The sequence below is a fragment of the Spea bombifrons genome, chromosome 8 (genome assembly GCF_027358695.1).
Source record: "Spea bombifrons isolate aSpeBom1 chromosome 8, aSpeBom1.2.pri, whole genome shotgun sequence".
Lineage (NCBI taxonomy): Eukaryota > Metazoa > Chordata > Amphibia > Anura > Pelobatidae > Spea > Spea bombifrons.
This window is the reverse complement of record NC_071094.1, coordinates 26,477,217-26,505,161: the sequence shown is the minus strand read 5'-3', so window position 1 is coordinate 26,505,161 and position 27,945 is coordinate 26,477,217. Positions and strand designations below refer to the sequence as shown.

Here is a 27,945-nt window from a genome sequence, read left to right as displayed (position 1 = left end):
CCCCCACTGGGGAGTAATTGCTGTCCGCGTTGTGCTCCGTTGGGAGGAAGCGCTTACGGTCAAGGGTCACCATGCACAAGGGCTGGAAGAAATACTTCGGGCAGAAGTCCCTGAATGATGTGACTATGGATGAATATCTGGGGAGCCTGGGGCTCTATAGGAAGCTGACGGCCAAGGACGCCTCATGCCTTTTCCGCGCTGTGTCCGAGCAGGTCAGAGGGGCAAATGGGAACACCGGGGGGGGCTGTATGTTGAGGGAACGGGGAGAGCGGGGCTCATAGAGGCCGGGTGCACAATGTCTGGTGTGACTTAAAGCTTGTGGGGCGGTATTGGAAGATAGCAGGTGTGTTTGGTGTAAATGGAGCTGAGGTGACAGGTGCTGTTACAATCTTACCGTGCAAATTACGCTGAAGGCTCCTTAAAATACCAGAGTGCTTAAAAAAATGTGTTAAAGTATGGGGAAGAAAAAGTATCCAGCCAGACTCCCCTGCTTGTATATCATGTCCCCTGCTTGTATATCATGTCCCCTGCGCCTTCAACCCAGCCTGAGGGGAATTCCCCCCAAAAACCCAACATTTACTGGCTTCCCATTTGGAGAGTCAGAGCCCAGGTTCCATAGTGGGGTCTGTTCACTAAAGGCATAGTTCTTTCAGCTCTCTGGCTTCAATACCCATAACTCCAGTGTCTGCTGCTGGATGAGCTCCGCTGGCCCAGTATAATGTATAGTTAAATCAGTGGTGTGACCTTTGACTTCTGCATTATACAGAGCTAGCTCAGCCCTTCATGGTGAATTTTGCATGTGTTGGCCAATCATAATCAACCTCCCAATTGACTTCACGAGAGTGGGCCTTCTTCTCCTCTGTACCAGTATCATTTGTGTTAATGCTGTCATTTTAAAATGAATTTATTAAATGCTTCCAGTGTCCCTGATTGTAAAAGCACTACAGAATCTGCTGGCGCTATATAAATATAATGAATGGTGATGTGGGGGAGTTGAAACCACTCTCCCTTTAGTTTACTCCTTTGTAACCATGTAGACGTACAGATATGTCCACAAAACGTTTGATAAGATTACCTTTAGGCAGTAGAGGTACGTCCTGTGGTTCGCAGCAGGAACATCTCGCCAAAGCTGCTTTGGCAGCTTACTGATAGTCTGGCCGCACCTTGTCGTGTATAGCGGCGCCTAAAGGGATCGCAATCCATATTGCACTACATGAAAATTATAGCCCCTCCTCATTCACTACTTGCAAACCCCTTAAGCCATAAGTTTTTTAAAAATACTTCTCTATAGTGTACCACGTAAGTGATATATGTGGCCCTCTAGAACATAAAAAATATAGGATGTTGAAGGGATGTTGCCGAACATAAATTGGGTCATTCTTCATCTTTCTGTAGAAGAAATTAACAAAATTGGAAAAAAAAATTGTACTGGAACAATTATTTTTCTTTTGCGTGTTTCTATGGCTTAAAATGAAAACTATTTTTTTTCTGAAAAAAGCATGTATAATTTGTGTGGGTGCATCAGATATGGAGTGTTCCATGTTAAATGCGCACTTCCTAAATGGGAGGTAAAATGCCTCAAGCAACCGGACAAACCCATGCATTGGGGGGTTTCACTGTACTCTGTAGATATTGCTGAATACGTATTGAGGTCTTGTTTGAAAGTGACGTATACCAGGAGCTGTGAATCCATACCTGATACCGTCTCTCCCTTTAGGGAATAAACCACATTGTGTTAATGTATACCGTATTTCCCCATGTATAAGACACACCTTTTTTTTTAAAAAAAATGCGGGGTCTAAAAACTGGGTGCGTCTTATACAGTGGCTGTAGATTGCAGTTACGGTATATATATTAAAATATGTGGCAACTTTCTTTTTTAGTTGTTTTACTGCCAGATTCACCACAATGAAATAAGGAAAATCTGTGTGTCTTATATGCGGAAGAATGAAAACCTCTTTGACTCTGTAAGTATGTGTGCGGAAAACATATATTTGCACTATTTATATGTATGGATTATTGATGATAGTCTGCAGGATGCCTTTTATAGTGCAACGTCATATTAACATTTGGTTAACAAAACTAATCAGAACTACCTGTAGCTTATACTTTAATTATAACTTTAAAGGGACACCATTCATATTCACTTTCATATGTTAGGCCAGTAGGGTTGTCACCTTAATGTTGCATGACTCTACAAGACTGCTTCAGGCTCCTCGGTACAACTCTGTTCACCACAACTCCCATCATTATATAACGAGCCAGACACAGAAGGTAGAACAACGTAACTCCTGCCACTATATATTGAGTCAGGCACTGATTGTGGTACGCCATCAATATACTAAGGCATTTTTATTTACGTTTTGGTAATTTCTCTCTCAATGTCTCCCTACCTTCTTGGACAGCTGCTTCATGTCTGTCTCCTTTTCCATAGCTCTGCCTTTTCTCTTGCCTGTTATTCTTTTTCATGGTTTCTCTTTTCTTTCTTTAATGTTGCCAGCAACTGAGTGGCAACTCTACTAGCCATTACACCCAGTCATCACACCTCACACCCATCTTCTGTTTTTGTTCTGTCTACTATTGTCTTCTGTCTCCATTTTTTTTCACACCTATCCCTGTCATATGTTCACTCTTTTTCTTCTTTCGTTCTTCTTTCTCTTTTTTTCTAACTTTTCTTTTCCCTTTATTCCTTTTATTTCACTTTCTTTTTCCACTGCCATCCTTCTTTTTCTTCCTCCTTTTATACATCACAACCCACTCTCACACCCACCATACCTCACTCCTATGATACCCAGCCATCACATATTAAACTTCACTCCTTCTCAAAGTTGTTTGGGGGTAAATTGAATCATCTTCAAAGATTTCCCAAAAAGGAAATGAGTGCAGGATGGTTGAATGTGAAAAAAAAAATAGTTTTGAAATAGCAATATGCTACATGCACTTATTACCCAAAGTGATAGGGTATTTTGAAACTCTGGACAAATAGAATCTCTTTAGCAGGTTTCTTCATTAGCTTTTGTAGACGAGTAAATATTTTTCAAATAAAAATTAAATAAGTGGAATTTTTATCAATTTTAACTTTTTTATATCAAATTAGGTGATATGATAAAAACATCTAAAGAAAAAAAAAATACTGTTTGAATATTAATTTAGGAAAAGAGCCTGAATATAAGACTACCCTATAAGAAAAACGTTTTACTAGTAAATATTCACATGTAAACTATTTTTTTCATATTTAATAAAAACTATGATTGAGAAAAATGCATTTTATGTTCTTATTTGCCTTTATTTGCCGATATGCCTTTTCCCCCCTGATATGCCACTCTGCCTCCCTGATATGCCTTATACCCCCCTATATGCCCCCCACAACTTACCAATGCATCCCTAGACTTGTCCCCCATGCTCCAGACTCCCTGGTGTCAAGTGGGGGCAGCCGATGGACGTCTGACAATCTCTGCTGCTACCCGACACTTCTGCCAGGGCTTCTATGACTGAGCACTGGAAGGTCATGTCACACTGGTGCTCGTTCACAGAAGCCCTGGTGGAAGTGTCGGGTAGCAGTGGAAGTTTTAACATATCTGCCCTGGCAGAAGTACCGGCTGCTAGAGAGGAGGATCCAGGTCCCCTTTAGCGATGCGGGGGATCCTCCTCTCTGGCAGCCGGTGAACTTCTGCGCGATGTGCGCAGACAACCTCCACTGCTGCCGGTGTGTACAAAAAACAGCCTGATTAATGTATTTTTATCTTCTACCGTTGGGAACTTTATTATTAATTCCTTTTGCTACCAATATTTGCCCATTAGAACTCTTACCCCCCCCCAAAAAAAAGTTGCTTAAAGTTTGGTCATGTGAATTGCTGCAAATAACATCCATTTTCTTATGCTTCCTAACTTAGTATGTGGAAGGGCCTTTTGAAAAGTATCTGGAGCGATTAGAAGATCCCAAGGTAATGTTTGCAAATAAAACATCATAAACATGATGACTTAACATTCATTGACCAGGAATTTAATAATCTTCCATCAACCTCTTCTTCACACACCCTGTCTCCCTTTCCTTAAGCAGGGTTTAACTTTATCTACAAACACAAAATGTAATGGATAGGTGATACTTGCTTTACTCCATGTTATCTTACCTAATGAAACAGTTCTCTGTTGTTAATTTTATACATAGCTGTAATTGTAAATATTTCCTCTTTTGCCCTTATATTGCGTGTTACCCCTTGCATGTATCAGTCTTCCGGTATATATTGTGTACCATTATGTCTCCTATGCTATCTAACATTCTTCTTTTTTTGTCTGTAATGCATACAGGAGAGTGCTGGTCAGCTTGAAATCTCTGCTCTTTCCTTGATTTTCAAGTAAGCCACAGAGGAATATCAGTACATGTAATAGACAAATGCACTTTGTGGTATCTGTGTGTGCACCATCCCAGTTTTATATACAATATTTTTTGCCTGCTTTGTAGTGGGGGGAAATGGAACTTTGTAGCTTGCAACAGCGAGGTATCCTTTAAACTATGGTGGTATTTGGCTTGATTACAAACTTTGTGCTACAAACTTTTAAGTGGACATTCCAGTGTTCCATGGAACCCCATTAACTAGCAATGCATATGAAATTACCTTAAGTGCTTTCATATGCATTCATTAAACCTAAAAACCTATTAAAAAGAAAAAAATTATTACTTACACTATGGAAATTATGTAGCTTCCACACGCAAGGATCTTGTTAGAACAGTCGTAACCCCAGCTTCGCCGATCAAGCGTTGGCTGTATGTAAATATACAAGGAGATTTTTTTCAGCCCAACACATCTCCAGTTTGGCAAATGGCTAGGGCGTTTTGCTTAATAATTTTTTAAGGGGATTTAATATATGTCATTTAATTAAATTTGTGTATGCATACAATGCCAAATAGAAGATGGATATAAAATCAATCCTATTATATTTCAGTATAGAAGACTCAAACATCAATGTGGAAAACTACAAATGCTGTAGCAGTGGTCATGATTAGCAATAACATAGTTCAGGCATTTACAGTTTGGTGACACATTTCTGAGTCGTCTTTATTGTAGATGTTGTCATTTCCCCCAAAAGAGATTAAACATTAGCAGCACACACAACTTATGAATGTATTTATATAGCTATAACAGCATATTCATGCAATCATGATGTATACCGTATTTGCTCGATTATAAGACGACCCTCCAAATCTTTATTAATTTAGGAAAAAAAGGCTGAATATAAGACGACCCTGTAGGAAAAAAGTTTTACCAGTAAATGTTAATTCATTTAAACTATTTTTTTAATAAAAGCTATGATTGAGAAAAATATTTTGGTTTTATTTCCTTCTATTTTCCAACCTGCCCCCCAGTTATGCACATCTGCCCCAGAAATGCCTTATACCCCCTATATGCCACTGTGCCCCATGATATGCCTTTTAACCCTATATGCCACTGTGCCCCATGATATGCCTTTTAACCCTATATGCCACTCTGGCACTTAGAGGGTTAAAATGCATATTATGGGGAAGAGTGGCATATAGGGAGGTTTAAGGCATTTCAGGAGGCAGAGTGGCGTATAGAGGGTTAAAAAGGCATTTCTGGAGGCAGAGTGGCATTAAGGGGGTTAAACGGCATTTCACAGAGCACCCTGCCCCCCCATTTAATACTCCCCCGCCCCACTTACCGGTACTTCTGAGACTCCTGTCATGTAGCTGGGGCAGCGTGTAGACTCATGCTGCAGCCGGAAGGAGGCGTGGCTAGCAGCGGGGGTTGTCTGCGTGCATCGCGCAGACATTCCCCAGCTGTCAGAGATCAGAGTTCCCGGTGCCGCACTGGTGCGGGGAACTCTGATCTTTGACAGCCGGGGAAGGTCTGCGTGATGCACGCAGACAACCCCCGCTGCTAGCCACCCCTCCTTCCGGCTGCAGCGGAAGTTGTCTACGCGGATCGCGTAGACATCTACACGCTGCCCCAGCTGCACACCGGGGACTCTGAAGTACCGGTAAGTGGGGCGCGGGGGTTGAGACAGGAGGATCCAGATCCCCTGCAGCTGCGGGGGATCTGGATCTTAGTCGTCTCATAGTCAGACTTTGAGGTCTGATTATAAGACGACCCCCGATTATAAGACGAGGGGTATTTTTCAGAGAATTTGCTCTGGAAAAAACCTCGTCTTATAATTGAGCAAATACGGTAATTAGCGGGAACTGAAAGCGCTATTTGCTACCTTGTGCTGTTATTATGTTACCTTGTGGTCAATTGTATCTGTGCTTATTTTTATATAATATACATTATACTAGCAGACATCACATGGTCCCTATTAAAAAGATTATACCTCTTCTTTAATCAAAGTGGTATACTTTTAGGCTTTACCCTGCCATGACATTGAATATAAAGTATTTTATATTTTGTATATTGGAACACATTTTTTTTCTTTTCTTTAGTCTAAATTTCATTATTTATAAAAGTCCTGGAAAACCACCTACATACGCTACAGAAAATAACTGTGATGGAAAGGTGAGTAGCAAGTATGTGTAAATGTACCTATTTTTGTACATATCTGAAAAAAGATACAATTCTACAAAGTATGTTTTATTCCAAAACTGCTTATTTCTACTTATTCAACTTGATTTTCAATATTTGTCTGTTGCAGAAGGTGTCTGTACATTATATATCAGTATATAGCTGTTTCCATGGACCTCTTCACACTCAACTGACGGGGGCATGGTCTTACAGCGAAACTTGTATTTTTAATGTGAAATCATCAAAAATACAAAATGTCCCTGTAGAAACGTCCCCCTGTCTTGCAGATCTTTTATTTACTTGACTATGTCTTGATAAGGTTCCAACCCTTGTGAACATTGCCCAGGACCCTGATTCACGTTCATGCTAAGGCCATATCATAAATTTGTTAAAAAGGCCATATAATGGTGGTCTATTAACCTGCTTCATGTTTATTTACATTTGGGCCATACTTGCAAATTTTGTCACTTCTTCTCAAATGTTTTTTTATTATTATAGCAAATGTTTTATATATAACTGGTCTCCATCTCCCAGAACCCTTGTTGTTCTATTAGTTTCACTTTACAGTTTGTCATCTGCAACAACTCTCACTGTATCAAGTGCCATCCTGAGGTCATTGGTATAAAATTAAAAGAAAAAGACTAAGTCTTGCAATAATTCTTGTATATCCTCAATTGATTTAGGAATGACACATGTCATGCAGCTTAGTCTTATGCTGTCAATATTGGCAATCTTTGAAATAGTTTTTCTATTGATTCTATTTTAAAAGTATTTGTTCTATAGATATGGGTACTGTGTGTGTGTGTGTGTGTGTATATCTATATATCTCACATTTGCTTTGTCAGATTTTTTTACTAGTTTGCTTTTGTTTGCGGTCCTAAAACGTTATTGCCCCATGCAAGGCTTATGTTCGTCTTTTTTCAGATAATGCTGTGTTCTTCCAGCAATGGTCATTATGACTCTGTCTTTTCCAAACAATTTCAAGCAAATGCTGCCATATGTCAAGGTATGTGCATTTCTTAAACACTCTTGTGTCTAGTGACGTTTTTACTCCTGACTTTCAGCTTGAAAATGTAACATTGACTTGGGGTTAACCACCAAATAGCTAATGAGCTGCAACTTTTTGAGAAAAGCAAGTTGGTTCATGGTTCCATTTTGCAAATTTTACTTCTTGATTCCAACCCCAACCCCCTGTGAAGAAGCCAATACATAATTGGCTTTTCAGGATTCAGCCCACTTGGCCACTTGAGAAAGTGAACCTTATGTGCCAATCATGAAAATCCAGCCTTCCTACTAGTGGTTGTAGATCAACCACCGTGTCTTTTAGAGAGAGTCTTGCATTTTTAAACCTACTTTTACAATCTCAAGGCTTTAACATACATTGTGTTTTTTGTAGCTGTTCTGTACGAGTGTCTGTACAGAGATGTCTTTGGAGTGGATGAGCGAGAGTTGACCTCTGCTGTTGAACTTTTCCGAAGTGGTACCAAGAAAAACCGAAACAGTGCCTCCACTGGCAGCGAAGATGCGAACTATGACTGCACTCCAGAACAACCAACTAAAGCACCAGGTGACCGGAGGTAACATTCTCTAACATTTCACAATAATCGTACTGATGCTCCTTCATCTTTGCATTTTCCATTTTGCTAAAGTACTAAAGCTGCACCTTAGATAATTCTATCAAGTCTAATGACTGGAACAAACTTATTTCAGGGCAGATGACTGGGATAGAAAAGACTTTGAAAATTCCTCAGAAGACAAAACCAAGCAGGGTTTGGAGGAAGCAAAGGTTTGTCAAGCAGTCCTTGTGTTTGTAGTGTATTATTGTTTCTTGAATGACAATATGTAGACCGGATTACACTGCCATATAAAATACAAACACAAACTTTCACTCAAATCTATAGGCCCAAATCTATTACCAGCTTGAAAACTAGATACCATAATACAAATGCGCACAAAAACTGTACAGTGCATGTTGTTTGTGTTGTTGGGAACTACATTTGAATAACCTTTTGCTTTATGTACCCTCCAGCTCAGAATACTAACAGTTTTTTATTGTAGTCTACAGAGAACCCTAACAAGATGCCTTTTCCGTATAAAGTATTGAAGGCGCTTGACCCAGAAATATATAGAAATGTGGAGTTTGATGTCTGGTTAGACAGTAGAAAAGGTAGGCCAACTTTCACTGTGATTTACTGTTCAAACTTAACACTGCACACTAGAAAGACTTTGCATTACGTGAAAGAACCCCCCCCCTATGTCATTCCTCGTACCATGCAGAGGAGCGATAGGTCTGCTTATACAAGTAAGTCACCAGAATTAGGAATCTGCACTCACTCCCCACAGGAACTCAGGTGCTTAGCTGTGCCAGGAAGGGCCAGCTCCCCAGTAAATCAAAAATAGAAGAAGGCTCCAGGCACGCAGGGGTTCCATCAGACAGATTTATTGTAGGAAACAGACAACAACGTTTCGACCTCACAATGAGGTCTTTATCAACTTGATAAAGACCTCATTGTGAGGTCGAAACGTTGTTGTCTGTTTCCTACAATAAATCTGTCTGATGGAACCCCTGCGTGCCTGGAGCCTTCTTCTATTTTTGCTTATACAAGTAGGCAAAAAATTATAAAACCACCAGAACATTCTATGATACATTACAGGCATTAAGGAGCAGCTGATTGGGGTGTGTTCTAACACATTTAAGGCACCAAAGACTCTTCTGGATCTGGTCACAGATTTAGGGATAGATCCTGAGTGAAGCTTTTGTTTCACTTGAAGCAGAGGCGCCAAGTTGGCTTCTCAGAGCCAGAAAGGCAATGTTAACTGAAAGTCTTGATGCCAGATGTACACCTGCTTCGAGATTGGGCCTCCAGAGCCCATGCATCCAAGGTGCTCCTGTGGCATCTGTTATACAGTGTCAAAAATGCAGCTTAAATATTAGGACTGTTGGGTTTGAGGTTCAAGATTCCTGTTGTGGTAAAAGCTCTCATGTGGTTGTTAAAAAGACTGAGATGGGGCTTGTCATGGGCAGAGTTTGACTTTGAATTTTAATGAAGGAAGATGGTCAATTGGGGGAAAATGATCTACTCATCAACTTTTCAGAACTGCTGACCATCTGAAAGTCTCTGGTAGCCTAGGAAGACAATCGGAAGGAACACGATAAAAAGTCAAAATCAGTGTTAGTCTGGGAATTTGGAATTGGAGAATAAGCAGATGGGCAGATGATCACAACTCACTGTGGTGTGTGTGTATAGCAGATAAAATGATCTGTAAACAGATTGCTAATGTTTGCTACAGTAAGATCTAGAAGGTCTTCACAACTCGGTGTGCAGGCAGACACCTGTCTGGTCTGATTCTGGATTTCATGCCATGGGGAATTAAGGGGGGGGGGTCTCATCCTGGCTACTCTGAAAATTCATGTTGCTCTGTTAAGAGCATTTCTGAACAAGCATCTGGCTTTTCACCCTTGGGAAGCTTGTAGAACAAGATCTAGGAAGGAAGTCTGAATTTGGCCAGCCTAATGAAGGTGACATTTGATCCTTTGGAAGAACTCTCTTGAAAATAAACAGATTAAGAGGGTTCTAGATGCGCTTACATCAGCAAGAAGGATGGCAGAGGAAGCCTTGCCGAAAATTCATCGAAGATAGTTTTGCCTCTGGATTACTTTTTTCCTTTCTATTTGAATCATGATATTGTTCTAACAGTATGTGTCCCGCCCACATGCATTTATTGCACCCAAGTGCTGGATACGGAGTTAATTCAATACATAGAAAAATGCAGTTTTCCATGGTTGGTTCTATACAACCCACAGTAAATACAGTGAAACTTTTCATGTCACAGGAACTGTTGCATATTTTAATTCCCCCACTGCAGGTATGATCCCACAATCACTAGTGCAGTGTGATCACTCCAGCATAATTCCATATTTATCACTACAGCTTTAGAGTACACTGTAGCAGAGCAGTTAATTAGGTTTCTGTTTCAATTATTCTAACGTTACAATAGGATTCTAAATGTTACCATTGGGATTATGTGTAACGTGGCCCTAGTTGGAAATTGGAGTGTCTTCTTGCTCTAGCAAACAGTTAGTCGCTTAGTGTAACTGGTGAAAACGCCGTAGATGCACAAGTGTTTTTTTTTTTTTTTTTTTTTTTTTTTTTTTTATACATAACCCCCGTTGGATCAATTAACAAGCACATTTCTGATATACAGACTCTTTGTAGGTTTAATTTCCCATATAAAAGGATAGTGCATTAAGATGTACAACTGCTTAAAATTATTATAGATGTGTCAGATTATAAATTTTTGTTTTCCTATCCTGTGCAGAGCTTCAGAAAACTGACTACATGGTGTTTGCTGGAAGGCACTATTGTCTGGGTGACAAATGTCAGGTAATTGTCTACAGCATGTGTAGAAATGTTAGTGTTTGAAACGTTTAGATATGACATCTGCTTTATTCTATGTGAGCACTTGCAGCAATGGAATTAAATTGTCTTTGTAGTGTTATCCTCTATTCATACCTTAGCGCTTGGCTCCTCTAGGTACGTCTAGAGCCTGGAGGACGTTACTACAATGCCCATATCCAAGAAGTTGGTCAAGATACTAACTCTGTAACGGTGTTCATTGAAGAACTTGCAGAAAAGTAAGCTTCAGTTTTTCTTTGGCTTCATGTAGGCAAACGGGTATCTCATGTTCACTCCAGACGAGTTAACATGAGGTTTCTCCAATACTAACGCCATTAGTTCTGTACCTAATTAACAGGTGTGCCTGGGCTTCCCCCTGGTCACTCTGCTTCTAATGGGGCAGGAGAGTGGTGTTTAGCAGTGTCCACTCCCTAACCAATTTCCATCCCACTTCCATACAATTAAAAGCTATCTGTGGATGGCCCCGTCAATCACATGGTTAGCCATCACACAGCCAACCCTGCTGGAGTGTGTGACTCACCGCTCCCCCAAAGGAGGAAGCGCTCCCGTAAGCCTGCCCTGTTTTTTTGTTAATCTCCAAGTAACATCATTTCTTTGTAAGGTCAATAATTACCCAGTTTATGCTACCTTTTAGCACAAAAAATGATTATATAGCATACTTCCCGTATCTCATGGGAGAGGTGGCACTTTTTTTTATTTTTTGCAGGGAGAGGGGCGCTGGCCCACCACTTCCCCGTGCCATAAGTAATTGTGCTACCAAGTAAATCCGCTTACCTTACCTGGCACTTGGCTTCCCTTCTGCTTGCATGTGGTTCAAGCTACTGTCTGGAATGCTACCCTGCCTGGGTTTTTTTATGTAGTGAACTCTACCATGGGCATTCTTTTCAATTGTAGAAAAGGGCAGATGGGTTTAAGTTTTCTTTGCTATAATGTGTTTTAAAGGTACCACTGTTGGTCTTTCCTCTAGGCACCTTGTCCCACTTGTCAATTTAAAACCTGTCACTCAGGTTATCCCAGTTCCTGCATGGAATTCTGCCAATAACCGGAAAGGAGGGAACTACCAGAAAATTCCAGGAGCTTACAATGGTGACATAGGTGTGTACATATATAGTTAATAAATCGAATTATGAAAAGTACTGTCAGAATAATGGTCTTTCACTTGACGTTGGCAGCTGGCAGCACTGGATTTTTGAGCTGGTATATCTAACTTTGTTAGGCTTACCAGGCAGGGAAAGTGCACACGTCCCACATCTACCGATGAATTCTACTCCTTACCTTAGAGTTTCCCACAAGTGAAGGGCTATTATTGATCTGATTTGTCCTTCAGTGACTCTACTCCGTAGAATGTTGCTATATAATTTTGTCAATACATAAGAACAGTTGGATGTTGGGTTTTAAACAATTTTATGATTTACGACACTTGGCTGTTTTGTCAACTTACAACCCTTCTAGATCTTGATCTGAAGGCTCGCAAGAGGCTCTTCAAGAAAGTACGTGGGAAGGAGGTTTGTATGACATTTCTGACAACGCTGCCACAGCACCATGCACTGCGTGGTTGTTTATCTCAGGTTCATTGTTCTCAGACTCCAGGAAACCTTGCCTCTTATGAACATTTCCGGCCTCCTCAATCTCCTCATCGACAAGGCAGAAGCTATGGATTCCCAAAGTGAGTGCCTAATTGTCTAATGTAATAAGACAAATCATTGCAGAGTATTAACTTGTTATAGCAACCAGGGAAAATTACTGTTGATTATTTCTATTGGTTCTCTCAAAAATTCAAACCTTAATATTAATTGTAGGTGTTTCTATGCAAGAAATTATTTTTTATTTTTTTGGCAATGATTTACATGTCACAGCATTTTGCCATGTGCAGTAGTATGTTTGCATCAGAATAATTTAGTTCTAATGTGTCCATTACATTTTAGTTTGTATTCTCTTATTAATAAAGGGGTTCACCTCGATACATTAACAGACACCCCGTGATCAGCCCTGAGATCTCATTTTATCACAGTCCAGGAAAGAGATGCTACCAGACCTTTGATAATTACTCCTACCGAACCCGGTAAGCAAATTATTCACATTCAAGTTAATTTTTTTTTCTTTTCTGTGCCTTTAAACTAGGCATTTATGAATATCTTAACCTGCCTTGAAATGAACAAAAAACCTAGGTATAAAGCGGTTTATATAGTTTGGGGGGGGGGGGCTACAGCATGACATGTAATCTTCTGAATAAGAAAGGGAATCTTACACATCTTTCTCTGGGGCAAAGTTTTTTTGTGAACACCATTAGGCCTGTTGAAGCCTTTTTCATTTTTTTAATGTTAAAAGTTTGGGATTAGTGTCACTGCAACCTTAAACACAACATTACTTTGCACAGAGTAAAGACAAGTGTCCCAAATATTTAAATGCTTCTGGTAGGTTCACTTGGCAACACCAAACATCTTTAGCACCTCTTTAGATCCACAGCTTTGTTTGCCATAGTAAGGAAATGTGTGTTTTGGAATTAGAATCTGGAAGATACTTAATGCCAGACATTGCGGTTTTTATATTAGAATTCTAAGCATTAGGTATGGGTATTGGACCTTTCAGATGGCATTTTGTTTGTCCATTTGCAAGGTCCTACAGCCGGAGCAGGAGACCAATCCCATGTGTAAACAAAGAATGCCAGTTTGGATTTGTACCTGACCGAGAAGATGAACCTCGAGGTTTGGATGACGCTATTACGTATTATGAACTTGAGGAAGGAGATGATGCAACATTTGTCCCCCTAGCTGTACGTGTGAACATAATATAGTGCACTGCAGTCTATGGTTTCTTCAGCTGGAAGACTAATACACATCTTCCTTTTAGAATCAGGGCAGCACAATGGTACCGACTGCAGGTTTTTGGGTTGCGAGGAGTAGTCCTGGTCCTATTGGCTCAGGGAAGCAGAATATGAATTCATCGGAGGATGAGATAGAAGAGCCGAGTGATGGTGGTAATTATAATGTTGCAAAGACCATTAACAAATCTGGACAATCCATTTAGATTGTTGTCTGTTCAACCCAGGAACCTTCACGCATATGGATTCTCTTAATGCATATCCCCTCTGCTGTAGTGTCACATACTGTATGGTATTTGTGCCAAGTACACCTGTTGCTATTGAAATACAAATCCTTTCAGTCCATGTAACTATCATGGTGCTAATGTGTCAACATTCCTTTTTTGTTTTCTGTAATCTGTAAAGAAATGGTGCATTGTTCTATAATGCATTCGGAAATGAGCCATGTTAATCAAGGCCCAAATTCTACAGAATGTACCATAGTCCGCACAGAAACCAGATTGTTTCTTCTGACATATAGCAAATCTGGTGGGGATGGCAGAAAATGAGGCCTGTTTTAGTCACCAATTATGAGTCAAGTAATTTGTTGCATTTTAATTCATTTCATGTTGCTTGCCCATGACTGTCCCTTGTTGTCCAGGAGACTATCATGGAGACTTCATCTATACTTCAGGTTAGTACATTTTTCCGTTTATACAGAAATGTCCTGTTTTTGTGGGGGAACAAACTGTGACCTGCGATCATTTCTAGGTTTGTATTTTTTCCACCATCTCATAAATTACATTAAAAACCACTAGCCGTGTTGGTGGCACCAACCACTTAGTATCCTCTGGTTCCACTACTACCTATTATGATTAACCGTATCTAAACGGTGGTAAATGTTCTAATTGCATCGGAACACTGACCCTTTGATCTGTAGGTTTTAGCTCTTCACTTAGTATTTTGTTGTTTTCACCATTCATTAAAATGCTGGCATTAAGGTTCTCTTCTACAGACACTGATTTATAATGGGATATTAGGAAGCTAATCATTTGGCTTTAAAATCTTAGATATCTCCATGGTCCCTTATTTTAGGCGAGGTGGTGTGTGCTATACACTTAACGGTTTTCTAAATTTGTGCCCAACAATGATTTTGTTGTTTTGGTTTTTCTACTATTTTAAATATTGCCTACTTGTATTTCTTTCCAGAAGCTGCCTTTGATAACTCTTCATTATATAGTGCAACAGAGTCAACACAGAACTTGGTATGTTAAGTTTGCGTGTTCCCCCACTGAATCACTTTGTATGTAATGAAATCCATTTGCAGCTAGCGAGTTCTGGTGCTATAAAGACATTCATAGTTTACATTTTTGCAGGAGAGCACCCTGTGTGAAATATGCACCTTTGTATGTAGTTTACAATCCACCACATGCTAAGGTGTCCAGGCTTTATTAAAAGATTCCATTAAGCGTGTAATACACATTATTAAAATAAGTAAAACCAGGAAACAAAGTGTCCCCTATGTTTTGCAATGAAATGTGATGCCTGATTAAAAAAAAAGCTTATTCCCTTTCCTTCTAGTCTCTACAAGATGATGTTTCCAGAGTTGTGCCTACTCAAGATGACATGGCTTATAAGTACACAGATCAGGTTAATCTCTAACATCTCTTGCCTGTGGTGTCAAACTTTTGGATGTGGGAGTCCCGTTCAGTGTAATTGTATGCCATTTTATACAGGTCACCTCAGTTATACCTGCATCATCCTGTGCAAATTCTGCATCAGCTACGGTGATGTCTTCCAGCTCTGCTGTGGTCATCCCATCCACAAGCACATCATCTGTCTTACCGCAGACAGCTGTACAGCCCATGATTGCCTCTCCACCTCCCGCTGCTGGCAGGCCAGGTACTTGTTACTCTGCAATCTTCTCTTTCCTTAATGATCCCAATGTCCCATTATTTAGATGACCTATAAAGTCTTTTGTGCGGCTTTCATGCATTGTGCTCCAGCTCAGCAGCACCATTTTTAATGTTTCTATTTTGCTGCTGTTAACCTGTAGAGGTTGCAATCTAGCTGGTCACATAACTAAAATACAATTTAGTCCACACAAAAGCTATAAAGGTGACTGAATTAAACACATAATTTACCTACCCATTAAACCTTTTCCCTTTTTAGTCCAGATCAGACAAAAAAGTGATGTTAATGCAACAAATCGCTATGTGACTCTCAGTGCTCTGGTTATTGTGATCTGTAAAAAGTATTATTCAAAACGTCGGTCTATAACACATGTGGTGCTTCAATGCACTGCTGCTCACATCCAGAAGGGGATGCTGCTATACGGTTTGTTTGTTTTTTTCCTCTTTTCAATTGTTTGGTTTCTGTTTATAGACGGGAAGTGCCCGAAAAGTGCTTCTACTGCAATAAATATGTGAGGAAACAAATCAAATTTACACGGTTGCTTTCCTCTATGCAATTGTACATTGTGTGACACAACTATCATTGAGGAAAAGGTGCTTTTCACTTTTGAGTTTGCAGGCGAGTTTTGACTTTTGGCCATTTTTTTTTTTGTTTTATTTTTTGTTCACCATTATTATAACAAATTGTAATACACCTGAGTAGAGTCTTACATAATGCTTCACTATTTTTATTTTTTGAAGCTTTTGCCACTGTCACGTAGATGAGGAACACCTGCAAGCACACTTACAGCGCCCCCTCTGCAATTAAGGGGTTTATTTTTCCATGATCAAAATGGAGGCCCCCAAAATAACAATAATTGAGCCCAGGAAGGGCACAGGCTCGTGTTTGTCTAGTTCTGGGGAGGGGTTCTTTGCTATGAAGCTGGGTAGTATACCACTAAGTATATCTGGAGGTATAATACATTTGATCCATTCAATCTGAAACAAGTAAAACAACCCTGTCATGTAGAAGTACACTTCATTTACAGGAGTGTCAATGCCCACTTCTTCCCGGGCACCTTCATGATTTTTCAACTGTACAGGAGCAGACTCCGTCCACATTGCACAGCTGCATCTTCCTGGTATGTGTTAAGGCTTGGCAAACAGTCCCAAACTTTGACAAACCTGTACACATGTGACCCAGCAACCTAGGGGGTGGAATGGCAGCTGGGATAGAACTTCTTTAATAAACAATAACAAGAATAGACAAATCAGTATATTGTTGCTCTTTATATATCTTCCAGCAACGAGTACTCCTGGGGACATGGGAGACTGCACTGTTCCTCTACCGCCGCCACCTCCTCCTTATTCTTGTGATCCAAGTGGCAGTGACTTGCCTAGAGGTGAGTTCCCCTAAATAACATTGGACATTATTGTGACAGAATGACCTGTCATACAGGGCACCTAGGTACTCAGAGATGGCTCCAGCCTGGCTGTCAAAGAAAGATAGCACAGGCAGGAACTCCATTGTTTAATCCCATCAATAGGATTGCTGCCTGGGGATTAAAGGTTGGGTTTAATACATGTATCTGTAAATTTATATTAATGCAGTTCTGTGGATATCTGAGTCTGTTTTACATCAATAAACTGTTCATTCCTGCTGTACTCAGTTATGTGTTCTGTAACTGTACTCAGTTACTGTGTCTACTTATTGGGTACACATAGCAGGGTTCCAAGGTGCGCATGCTGACTGATGCTGGAAGTGATTCTGGGGACAACAGGAGGATACATGTGGGTGATCTCTGGGAGTTATTACAGCTCTCTTGGTGAACCCATTACAATTATATATCCACCGTGTCCATTGTATGTAAAATACCTGTATCTGAATAAAGTGTCCAGATCTAGCTATTTTGTCTTACACTATATGTATTTTGTTTCTTTTTCAGACACCAAGGTTTTGCAGTATTATTTTAATCTTGGACTGCAAGTGAGTGTTTGTTTCCTTTTTGTGCTGCTTTAGAACAATTTTTTTTTTCAGGGCAGTCGGCAACCATTTTGGGTTGCAGGTCTGGCTGGCAATATTTGTAAAACGAAGTGAGAAATGTAATTTTCATTTTGTATTTCAGTGTTATCATCAAAGTTTCTGGCATTCTATGGTTTATGTGCAACAGGCCCCACCACAAGCCCATGTTGAGCCTTACCAGGCTTTTCCTGAACCAATATCTATAGTCGACCAGTCTGTGCCTCCAATATACAATGAAAATAGACCAATGACGCTCGATAGTGGAGGTAGGTAACAATGCTGCAAAATATCCTGCTAATATTTTACCATTTGGTAAGCTGCATTAAAATGTTTTAAGTTCATTATAAAGCCGGTATTCTGTATTAATATTATATATTTATGGTATAGCAAATTTATGCTCTTCGTTTTTCTGTTCTAGGCACTTTTCCAAATGTGGATTCAATGCTTCCCCCACATGGAGCCGTTTATTACCCCTTTGTGACAGATCCATACAGTCAGCCACCACCAATAGCTGGCTTTGATTCATGTGTGCCTATTGTGCCTACTTATCACTATTTAGGGCCTTGGCAACCAATAAGCCAACCCTACAGCAATTCCCCCCGGGTACACAATACTGTTAATACTGGACATATACATCAAGTGAGCTACATCGCAACACCGACTCCCACCACCCACTTTGTGCCCCAAGCTATATGAGAAGACCTCGATTGTGGACAGTAGGTCAACTTTTTCCTTCAGTTTCAATGGTTTTTAAAAGAAATATGCTTGGGATTAGCCAAATCAGTTTCAATCTGTTGCAATAATGTATGTGTTCTGTATGCCCTTTCTGCAATACAAGGGCCTGTAAAACGCAACATACCAAGCTTATATGTGAAACTTTATTACGCAAGGAGTCTTGCACTTATTACTGAATGTCAGGTAGTATAATTAGTACTTCTTGTACCATCAAATTGCCTTCACCCACTCCTGTGAATTGGAAGAAAATACATTTGACAGGTGAGGCAGTACAGCAACGTGATCATATTTCAGTTTATCATTTTAATTAGTCTAGGAACAAAAGCTAGAATATCACTTAACCTGTCATACATTTTCCCTCTCTACAAAGTATAATGAATGTGGCATTATTGTAACTTCAGTGTGATGGCTAAATAGACTTTGCTAGTACATGTTAAGAATACAGATGAAGTTTTATATAAGCTTTTTTTTTTATTTTTTTCTCCTTTTGCTTTCCTCTCCAGGTGCCAACACGTTCCCTGTGTACTGTGACCATGGCTGTGGGGAAAAATGAAAAATCAAAATTTCCTTTAAATACACCTCATCACGATGCAGGAGTGGAGGCAGAGTGAAGTCATGTGATAGGTCAACATTTTTCACTAGGAACCAAAATTGGGTTCCTTTTTTTTTTTTTCAGATTTTGCATCACATGTCCTGATCATGCTGTGAAAGCATGCAATGGTGTTTTTATGAATAGTTTTTCAAACCATGTTCATAAGTGGCACTCTTGACAGACATCTGTCATCTACCTAGCTTGCTGGGTTTTCAGGAAATAACTTACACTGTTGGCGGAATACTTGTGGTACTAACCAGCCAGTGGTTCGAGGTCACAGACTTCTATATCGAGACTGTTCCTCCATAACAGACTGTCCTCAATTCCACTAGAGCTTTGCTACGTTTAATATTTAAAGTATACGCTTTTACCTTTGTTGGTTTAACTCACTTGATTCTGTGGTATTTAAAGTCTTTTGATGTTTAGTGCTTAAGACATATTCCAGACCTATTCATATTGCAGTCTTCAAATGTCCAGGGTGTCTTAAAATGTTGGGCCTCATTTCTACCTAAATTCAATCTTATGTTTTTGATAAATACCAGTGGTGGTAATATTCTGCACCACTTTCTCTTTTTTCTGTACAAAAGAGAATGGGCTGCTTACTAAATCACAGATTTGGTACTTTTACCTCCACCCTAGTCTTGAGAGCTGGTCCTTCCATATTTATTCCTTGTTAATTGTTGTTCAGTGACACAGATACACCCAACCTTAAGATCCCCTGATGCTGATATAACTTTTCTGCAAAGCCGAACGTACCTCTGTCTCGCACCTCCCGGCTGTAACACAAATAGAACTTTTCAATAATAAATGTAAGGTAAAACTATTCCACTTTTCTGTCCAATGATATGTATATGTCTGTATATATGTATATATAAATATATAGATATATATATAATGTCTTTATAATTAAAAAAGCATATTAGTGTGTGTTCTGTTTAAAGTGTCCAGATACAGTGGGCATTGCTTTGCCCTCTGCATAGCATTGCCCTTTTGCTAGGTTAAAGGGCTATTTGTGTTATGGCTGTGGTGCAGTAATATGCAACAGACTCTGGTAACCCCCGCCTCCCCATTATTTAGTTTTAAGCTCTTTACGTCCAGGTTAACGTTTCCTGCATTGGTGTAAATGTGTTTTTTTCTGTATATGTGGACTATTTTGCTTTAATCCTGTGTAAAGTCACTTTAGCACTTGAGGTGATTTTTGAATTGGTGTTTATTCTTAGTATTTCACTGGCACAAAATAAATAAGAAAGCATTAAAAATGTGTCTAAAATGGCGTGTTTTAATATGGAATGATCTGGTGCCCATTAGTTTACTGCTCCGAGTCTTAGCCAGGAGAAATAGTTTCAAAAAGGGGGGCGGGGGTATAGAATGATTGGAATTCTCACTTTATCTGAACCATGACTGGAGATGTTGGAGAGTTGGACCTTCCAGTGCCAGGGTGGAAGACATCAAGCAACCCTAGCCAGAAACTTACAAAGCAGGATGACACGATACTACCATGTCTTAAACACAAAATATAAGTCTATGGTCTTGTTTTGCCCTGCAGTGTTTGTATAGGAGACACTGATGCCTTTGCTTTTTGTTGGTCCTGAAACCTTACCCTTGTAGTGGAGGTCCATCCTACAGACAGGGCACTCCTGGGGTTGTTTCCTTGGAAGAGGACTGGTAGCATGTGAACCTGCTCTAAGGGCCTATACACACTTGCATATAAATATGGGATGCATTTAGGAGCCTCTAAGAAAGTAAATAAGCAGTGTTTCTAACCGAAAGACAGCCAAGTCTGCTTTAGTGATCCCTGTACAGAAAACGGCACCATGTCCATTCTAAATTGTCAGGCCTGTTGGCGTCCTTACACAAATATTATGTTATTGCTAGGCAGGTGATGTTCTATTAGTGGTCACACAGTGGCAGCATTGTACTGCTGGCTACCTTTATAAAACCTTCATATAAACCCCCAAAAATGCGACTGGACTTGTTTTCATAGTTACCAATTAACATTTGTCCGAAGTAATGGTTTTATGGTGCATTTTCAGAGAAAAGTATGTTATTTTGACCGTAGAGTACTGATCTTATAATGTTACAAAGAAAGCCCACATGGCAAAGGCTGCCGTCTTTCCATATCAACAGATAATTTTCACACCTTGCCAGAAATCCCTTTTCAAGTTCTCCTTCCCATCATACCCTTCACAAAATCTGGATTCCTCAGGCTACATTGGCTAAACTGGTTACCTGCATCCAATTTTCTCATCTTCCCAGATGCAGTGCCAGCCATTTTGAATTATGGCTCCAATACAGGGTAAATATACCTTTCAAACTAGGCTTAGAACGGCTGCCACATATGCTGTACAGGAAGTGATATCTTTGGCAACCCTAGGCCTGACTTAGGGCAGCTCTCCCAGTCACCTCCACCTACATGTTTTTTGTTTCTAGTACAATAAAAGCTGATGTGCGCCTTTAAGAAATGTGGCACTAGGATATAATGTTATATTCTGGTGTGGCCCATCTTACAGGCACATAGCACTTTTTAATGGAGGCTGCCCTGAGTCGGCAGGGCCTCCATAAACAAAATAGGCCGGTTTGGGAAATTAAATATCTCCCTTGTAAACTGTGGTGTGACTCTCCCCTGGACCTGCCACCATAAGCTAGACATGGCCTAGGTGTGTATACAATGGGCCCTATATAATGTACACTACTAAATAGTTTATGTAAATTATGGTCACTACCTTTTTAGGCAGTGGTCAGTACATCTGGCAGGCAAGCATAATATGGCTGCTTGTTACACTGGTAACCAGTGTGTTATTTTAAATTAGTGATAGAATGCTGCCATCTCTATCTATTATTAGCTTGCTGGTAAACAAAACAAAAAGTTTGATCTCTGCTAGCATGCAGGGATTGGTAGTTGTGAAGTCATAAGTACCTTTACCATATGAACCTCTGTGTTCTCCTATATGATATTAAGAATTCTGAAAGTTGGTAAATGTGTATTCCTTATGTTTTGTTTCTATAGTGCTATTACAGTATAATTCTATAAATGCCTTAGTTGCATTACGTACAAATTCATAACAGATAACTATGGGTCCATTGCCATATGTCTACATATATTTGAAATAATTAGTTCATGTAATTTAATGTATGAATCAACATCAACAATTGACACGTACTAAGCAAATACAGACATGTTTCAGCCTCATAAAAGCCTCCTAAATCTACTGCCTGCTGTGCCACAAGTGTCAGTCAACAAATACATTAAAAAAAGCGTTGGAACCAGCAGGTAATTTTGAAAGAAAAAATTCTGCTTAGGGGGTTATAGGTGCTGATAGCAGAAGTATGCGCTGTGTTTAAAAATGATCACTGTGTCAACTAAAGCTACCACTTGTCGTTTCTTGATCTGGTTCAGACACAGAAGAAGCCTTTATCGCTGCTCCTCCTCTTATTTCAGCAAACAACTATTTTGATTAGAAAAAAACTTATGAGAGGAGGATTGCAGAGCAAGTCCACCACTCCCAGATGTCATGCATAGCACTGGCAAATGCATCAACAGCAAGACCTTTTATTTGCATGACATATCGTAATAATTAATTCCTTATCAAACCAACCAGATGCTAGGTTACTATATCCTTAAGCCATCATGGATAGAAATAACATCATGACTGCCTGATTAGAATGAATTGGAGTGTACATGTGCTGGGGAGAAGAAAGTATCAAATATAGACCCATGATATATCCAACCAACGGAGAAAGACAGCAGGTCTGCTGAGTCTTACACAGAACGTGTGAGAGATGATACAGGAAAAGGTACCACCACATCTTAGCTATTATATCCATGTAGAGGTTAGAAGAAAAGCTACAAGACTGCATTATGATTTTTTTTTTGTCTCATGAAAATCTATCAAGAATCCAAAGTACCTGTGTTTGTGGTTACCACTGCCATGCCATCATCACCAGTGCAACTACAACCAATGTTTGTGCTAAGGACTGGTGCTGCTTAACACATATGATCGGGCTCAGACTTGTGCACAATACAGGGAAATAAATAGTGTATCGTTTTTTCCACCATTGGTACGTAGGCTAGTAATATGGTTATATGCCTCCTGCGTAAGGAGGTAAGCAGGCAGAAATCATTTGGGTACATCCTCAATGAGACCATGATTTTTTTTTTATTTTTACACAAATGTTTAAATGGTGGAGGTTGCAGGGAAGCGAAGATATTGCCTGCAAAGTGTTGGAGAAGGGATTCACCAGACTGACACAACACCCTCACTACCTAGGGCTCCCCAAGATCTTCCCTGGAAATGCCCATGCAGCATCCTAAGAAAACAGACGTATGCACTAGTATTACACTTCTGCAGAAAATACAATAGTAAAGTCTAGATCAGTTTATAATTATAAATATTTATTGGCAACTGTAAGGTTTACATACTGTATGAAAGAATAAAAATCTTAATTTTAATAAGCATACATTTTTGAAAAAAAAAGAGCTTTTATTCAGAATTTTCAGTGTACAAGTAAGTTACAAAATACAAGGAAATAAATACATTTGTTATATACAAAGTATTTCTGCAGGATAGATAATCTGTTCTGTGGTAGAACCCAAAGTGCACTCTACGTGAATTCTATTTTGCGTATTTAAATTGGACATTCAGAATGTTCTGTTACCCGTCTGTGCTATAGGATTGGCAAAGGCATTATTTTTTTTTATCATGATCCTCCCATCTGGATGGAAAGGGTTAAGCTTCCACTATTCTACATGCAGGCAAAATTATACTTTGTCACAATTGCGTACCATTCTACTAAGATTTTTTTTAAAAAAACCTCTTTTACATGGATGAGCATATATATGTATATATATATATATATATATATATATATATATATATATATATATATATATATATATATATATAATTAAATAACCAGAGATAGTTGTTTTGATGTGAAACATGCATGTCAGACATATTTTATTGCATTAGGAGAATGAATGAAGGTGAAGGGATGTAGCAGAAGGTGTTTCTTGGTTTACGCTCATAAAATAGGCAAACCATAGTTCACTAGGTCAGGGTAATGAAATCATTACATTTTTATAAAGTATCTTCAGACAAGACAGTACAATATTCAGATTGTTTTGGTGCTCATTTTTTCACTTTTACCGACAATCACATTCTTTTTCTTAAATCAACAATTGCTCACATTTTGTTGTACAAAGTACAATAAAATAGTACCCCTCTAACTCACAAAATAGGCTGTAACCAGTGTATCAAAATGCCCTCACTTTACGATATTAGTATAATACATTACAAGAGCCATACTGCAATCGGAAAATGTATTTTAGTGTAATGGTTAATGGAGGAATAAAGATGTTTAAGGGGTCTGTTTAATTAGCTCAGAGCTGCAAAGACTCAGAAGCTAACAGTTGACATATTCCTAAAATGAACCAGACTGCATTCCAGTAGTTAAACTCAGTAGGATCACTCAATATATCATCAAATTCTGGATGGAGAGTTAGTATGGGTTTTCTTGATGGGTTAACAGATCTTGATCAGATCTTTCTTTATTACCTTTCTGAATTACTCAGTAGCTAAATCTGCAGACTGAGTAGAAGTAAAGGGCTGACATAAATGGGTCGATTTTAAGCATTTTTGGTCTTATGGGATCCAGGCTGTCTGGACAAAGGAGGACTTTATGATGCGTTTCCATGATGGCTTTTCTGTACCCTTTGTGGAGTTTCTACACATTCTCTTTCTGAAAGTGTGTTTTGGACAGGACTTGATAATACAAATTCATGTTCTCTGCCATCTATGTTTCTTACTGAGGTATTTGGACTTGCCCTCAGGTTGAATGTTGTAAGCCATCCCTTGCTTATTAAAAAAGTATTTTGTGTTTAATTAACACAACATCTGTTTGTCCAGATATTTCCTCCCGTATAGAGTCTTATACAGAGTCTTTTAAACTATACTATTTTAACATATTTACATAATGTGTCACATTTTAGCTCATAGATGCTTTCAAATAACATTTTGAATATACAGCATGCATAGTCAATAGGTAACTGCTGTTGAACTACGGGGGCTGGTTGAGCATCATAGGAGGCGTATGTCCAAAGCAATTGGACAGTTCCTTCTGTTTTGGAGGAAAAGAGGCATGAGAGAAACTATGTCGCAACACAGCAAGGAAAGGTAAGACACATGGGATACAAGATGGGATACTGCGGACACGAAAACTACACAGAGAAAAGAGGAAAGAAGCAAGAAACAGGAATTCTTAACTCACACTTTACTCTAGAAATGTCCCCACTAAACTGGGTGTAATATTGCCCCCTGTGTGTTATAAACATGGGTATAATATACCTGAGCTTTTATTTGTACTTATATTTATAAATGGTGAAAGTTTGGTGACACAAACTAGGAAGAATGTTTGACAGTGTCAATCTATCACATATACACTGTGAATTGATATAGAGAAGTATACTGCAGTCTGGCAGGTTGTAAAATATTTGCTTCATTGATACAAATCTCACATATTAATTTATAATATTAACGTTTCTCAAATTTATACTTTTCAGATGTAAGATATTTAAAGTGAATCCATCAGGTCTCCCAATTCCTACATTTTATAGCTGTATACGCTATATAAATCTATGTAATGATGGTTACATAACAATTAAGCAATATGTATGTAATAGAAACAAACACATGTGTGCTAAATTCCTGTAAGTCTTACAACATGCATGCATAGCAATCTCCTGCCCTGGGACCTGGCTTCCTTTATGGGCTGGCAGCAGTAAAGCTTTCACTGATCTCTTCTTTCTTGAAATGAACCTTAAAACTAAATATTTCAAACATGATTATAGTGATTGACAAGCAAAAAAAAAAGGCTCTAGGTCATTTCAATAAATGAATGTCACTTATGCTAAAACCAGTGACGGCTGCAGTTTCCTTTTAAGGTAACCCAATAGAACATCAGGCATTCATTTATTTATACCTAAACTTATCAACATTTTAAAATTAAACTCTAAATTGTAAAAAGGGAAGCCAGCAAGGAAAAGTTATGTTACATGTTAGTCCCGTTTCCTGCAGCTCAGTCCAGGTGATATACTCAAATGCTCTCAAATATAATCAAATATACTCAAAACCTTCCTGTCTACATGATAACATAGAACCCTTGAATTCGACTGCATATGAGAACCATCTAGTCTGCCTGATGTAAAGATATGGATCAGTCCTTGGTCTCATCTTAGATTCAGTATAGCTTTATGCCTATCCGATGCATGTTTAGATCACCTTCAGACTTCAGAGTCATTATAAAACTGGAGAAATGGATCAGAATAAAAGAGCTTATATTACCTGTACAGAAATATATGTGATAGTTTCTCAATTCATATATTAGTGCCTACTAATTTTTTTCTGCTACTGATTAGTAAAATTATAATAATTATCATGGTCCTTCTTTTCAACTAGGACATGCGCAGACTTTTAGAGGCTTGCGAACAGCATCAAGTTTAATTTCTTTACACCTAACAATTGTGTAACTTTAGACTAACGCATTTCACATAAACATACACAGTAGACGGCATTACACATCATCGTTTTAGTTCCTATGAAAAACACATGCTGCATTTGTGACATATGATAGATTTTCAACATGCACATGTGAACTGGGGTTCTTATCATGGTTTTTTTTTTGTGATGAATTTTCAATCATTAGGTTCGTAGAGAAAATAATATGATATATTGTGTGGAAAGCTGCTGATTCCAGCAAATCGTTCCACGTGTATGGCAGCTGGAGCTAGAAAAGTGATGAAAACCATTCGGTTTTAAGAAAAGCCTTTAAGACTTACCACTCTGGCAGCTGCTCCTTCACAGGCACAGAGTCCCCACCTGGGCAGAGACACAGTTTGCATGCAGCAGACACAAGGTAGTTTATTTCAAAGATGTATTGCAGCTAGGGTTAGTTAATACTCCAGCTGTTGAGACTGCATTTCCCATGACTCTCAACCAATCTAGTATATTAAACATCATGGGAAAGTGAGTTCTTTATTATATCATTATGGATTGATATTGCAGTTGCGGTGGAGTGCACATCACACGATTCTCAGCCATCTGTTTGGTTAGCTGAACATCATGTGAAATTTAATATCAGCACTTCAAGTGCCAAATGCTAGCTGCAACTGCTGCAAAGCTACCACGTGTCCTGTTTTGATTCCAAACCTTCATGTCCCTTTTTACTACCCTCTAACCACACTCTTTTTTGTAATACCTCAGAACGTTAGCATTGTATCACAGAGCTACACTACACAACGTTAACTTATCTTGACTGGGTGGGAGAGGGGAAAGGTGGGGAGATTATTTTGCACCCATGTGAATCTCCCTATTAGAATATAATGTAATCTATAAAGCCTGACATCTTAATGCGCATTAAGGACTGGGTTGAGAGACACTGCAATACACAGTGGTTCGCACAACAATGGTTCAACTAACCTCTAAAGTGACAGACACTAAATATTTTTTGGGCCATCTCAGAGTAAACAGACAACAGGCACTTTAACTGAGGACAAGACAGACAGAAACAAGTGTCTTTCACCACAACATATTTAGTTGAACTTCTCCATGTGGTACACAAAGGTAGCGACAGGCAGCTCCCAAGCTGTTGTAGAACTATAAGTCCCAAAGATGTTCTGCTACCCCATGGATGGATTATAAGTGGTGCAGTATAACCAGTGGCTAGGAAAATTATTATATCATATACTTGGAAATGGATTTCCTTCTGCAATTTAAGAATGATGAAGCACAACCTTTGTAGGTTTTACTGTTATATGAAAATTATGATAACTAGGAACAGTCATATTTCTGGTATATTGAAAGCTTGAAAACTATTAGAGCTCGATTTCACATTGAAATGGATAGGTGATTAAAGTTTGAACTAAAGTACACCTAAACCTCAGAGAACACGTAACGTTAATTTACCCTACAGAGC

General features: G+C 39.1%; 1 protein-coding gene across 1 annotated transcript; it reads left to right on the top strand.

The window, feature by feature from the left end:
- Positions 1 to 71: 71 nt before the first annotated feature.
- LOC128502739 (putative bifunctional UDP-N-acetylglucosamine transferase and deubiquitinase ALG13) lies at positions 72 to 18,344 on the top strand. The gene is made up of 25 exons (XM_053472640.1): positions 72 to 212; positions 1,884 to 1,967; positions 3,894 to 3,944; positions 4,309 to 4,355; positions 6,437 to 6,509; positions 7,440 to 7,521; positions 7,912 to 8,092; positions 8,226 to 8,301; positions 8,574 to 8,682; positions 10,836 to 10,900; positions 11,051 to 11,151; positions 11,901 to 12,028; positions 12,386 to 12,438; positions 12,517 to 12,599; positions 12,882 to 12,995; positions 13,550 to 13,706; positions 13,784 to 13,910; positions 14,395 to 14,427; positions 14,943 to 14,998; positions 15,315 to 15,383; positions 15,470 to 15,635; positions 16,930 to 17,028; positions 17,572 to 17,612; positions 17,752 to 17,914; positions 18,067 to 18,344. The coding sequence occupies exons 1-25, from the start codon at positions 72 to 74 to the stop codon at positions 18,342 to 18,344; spliced, it is 2,577 nt and encodes an 858-aa protein (XP_053328615.1).
- Positions 18,345 to 27,945: the final 9,601 nt, after the last annotated feature.

What these genes read in the sequence shown, in the direction of transcription:
- LOC128502739 (XM_053472640.1), top strand. Translation starts at nt 72, where the DNA reads ATGCACAAGGGCTGGAAGAAATACTTCGGGCAGAAGTCCCTGAATGAT. An exon ending in ATGAAAACCTCTTTGACTCT is followed by an intron (nt 1,968 to 3,893) that starts GTAAGTATGTGT and finishes TTCCTAACTTAG; the next exon opens with TATGTGGAAGGGCCTTTTGA. An exon ending in AATGACGCTCGATAGTGGAG is followed by an intron (nt 17,915 to 18,066) that starts GTAGGTAACAAT and finishes TTTCTGTTCTAG; the next exon opens with GCACTTTTCCAAATGTGGAT.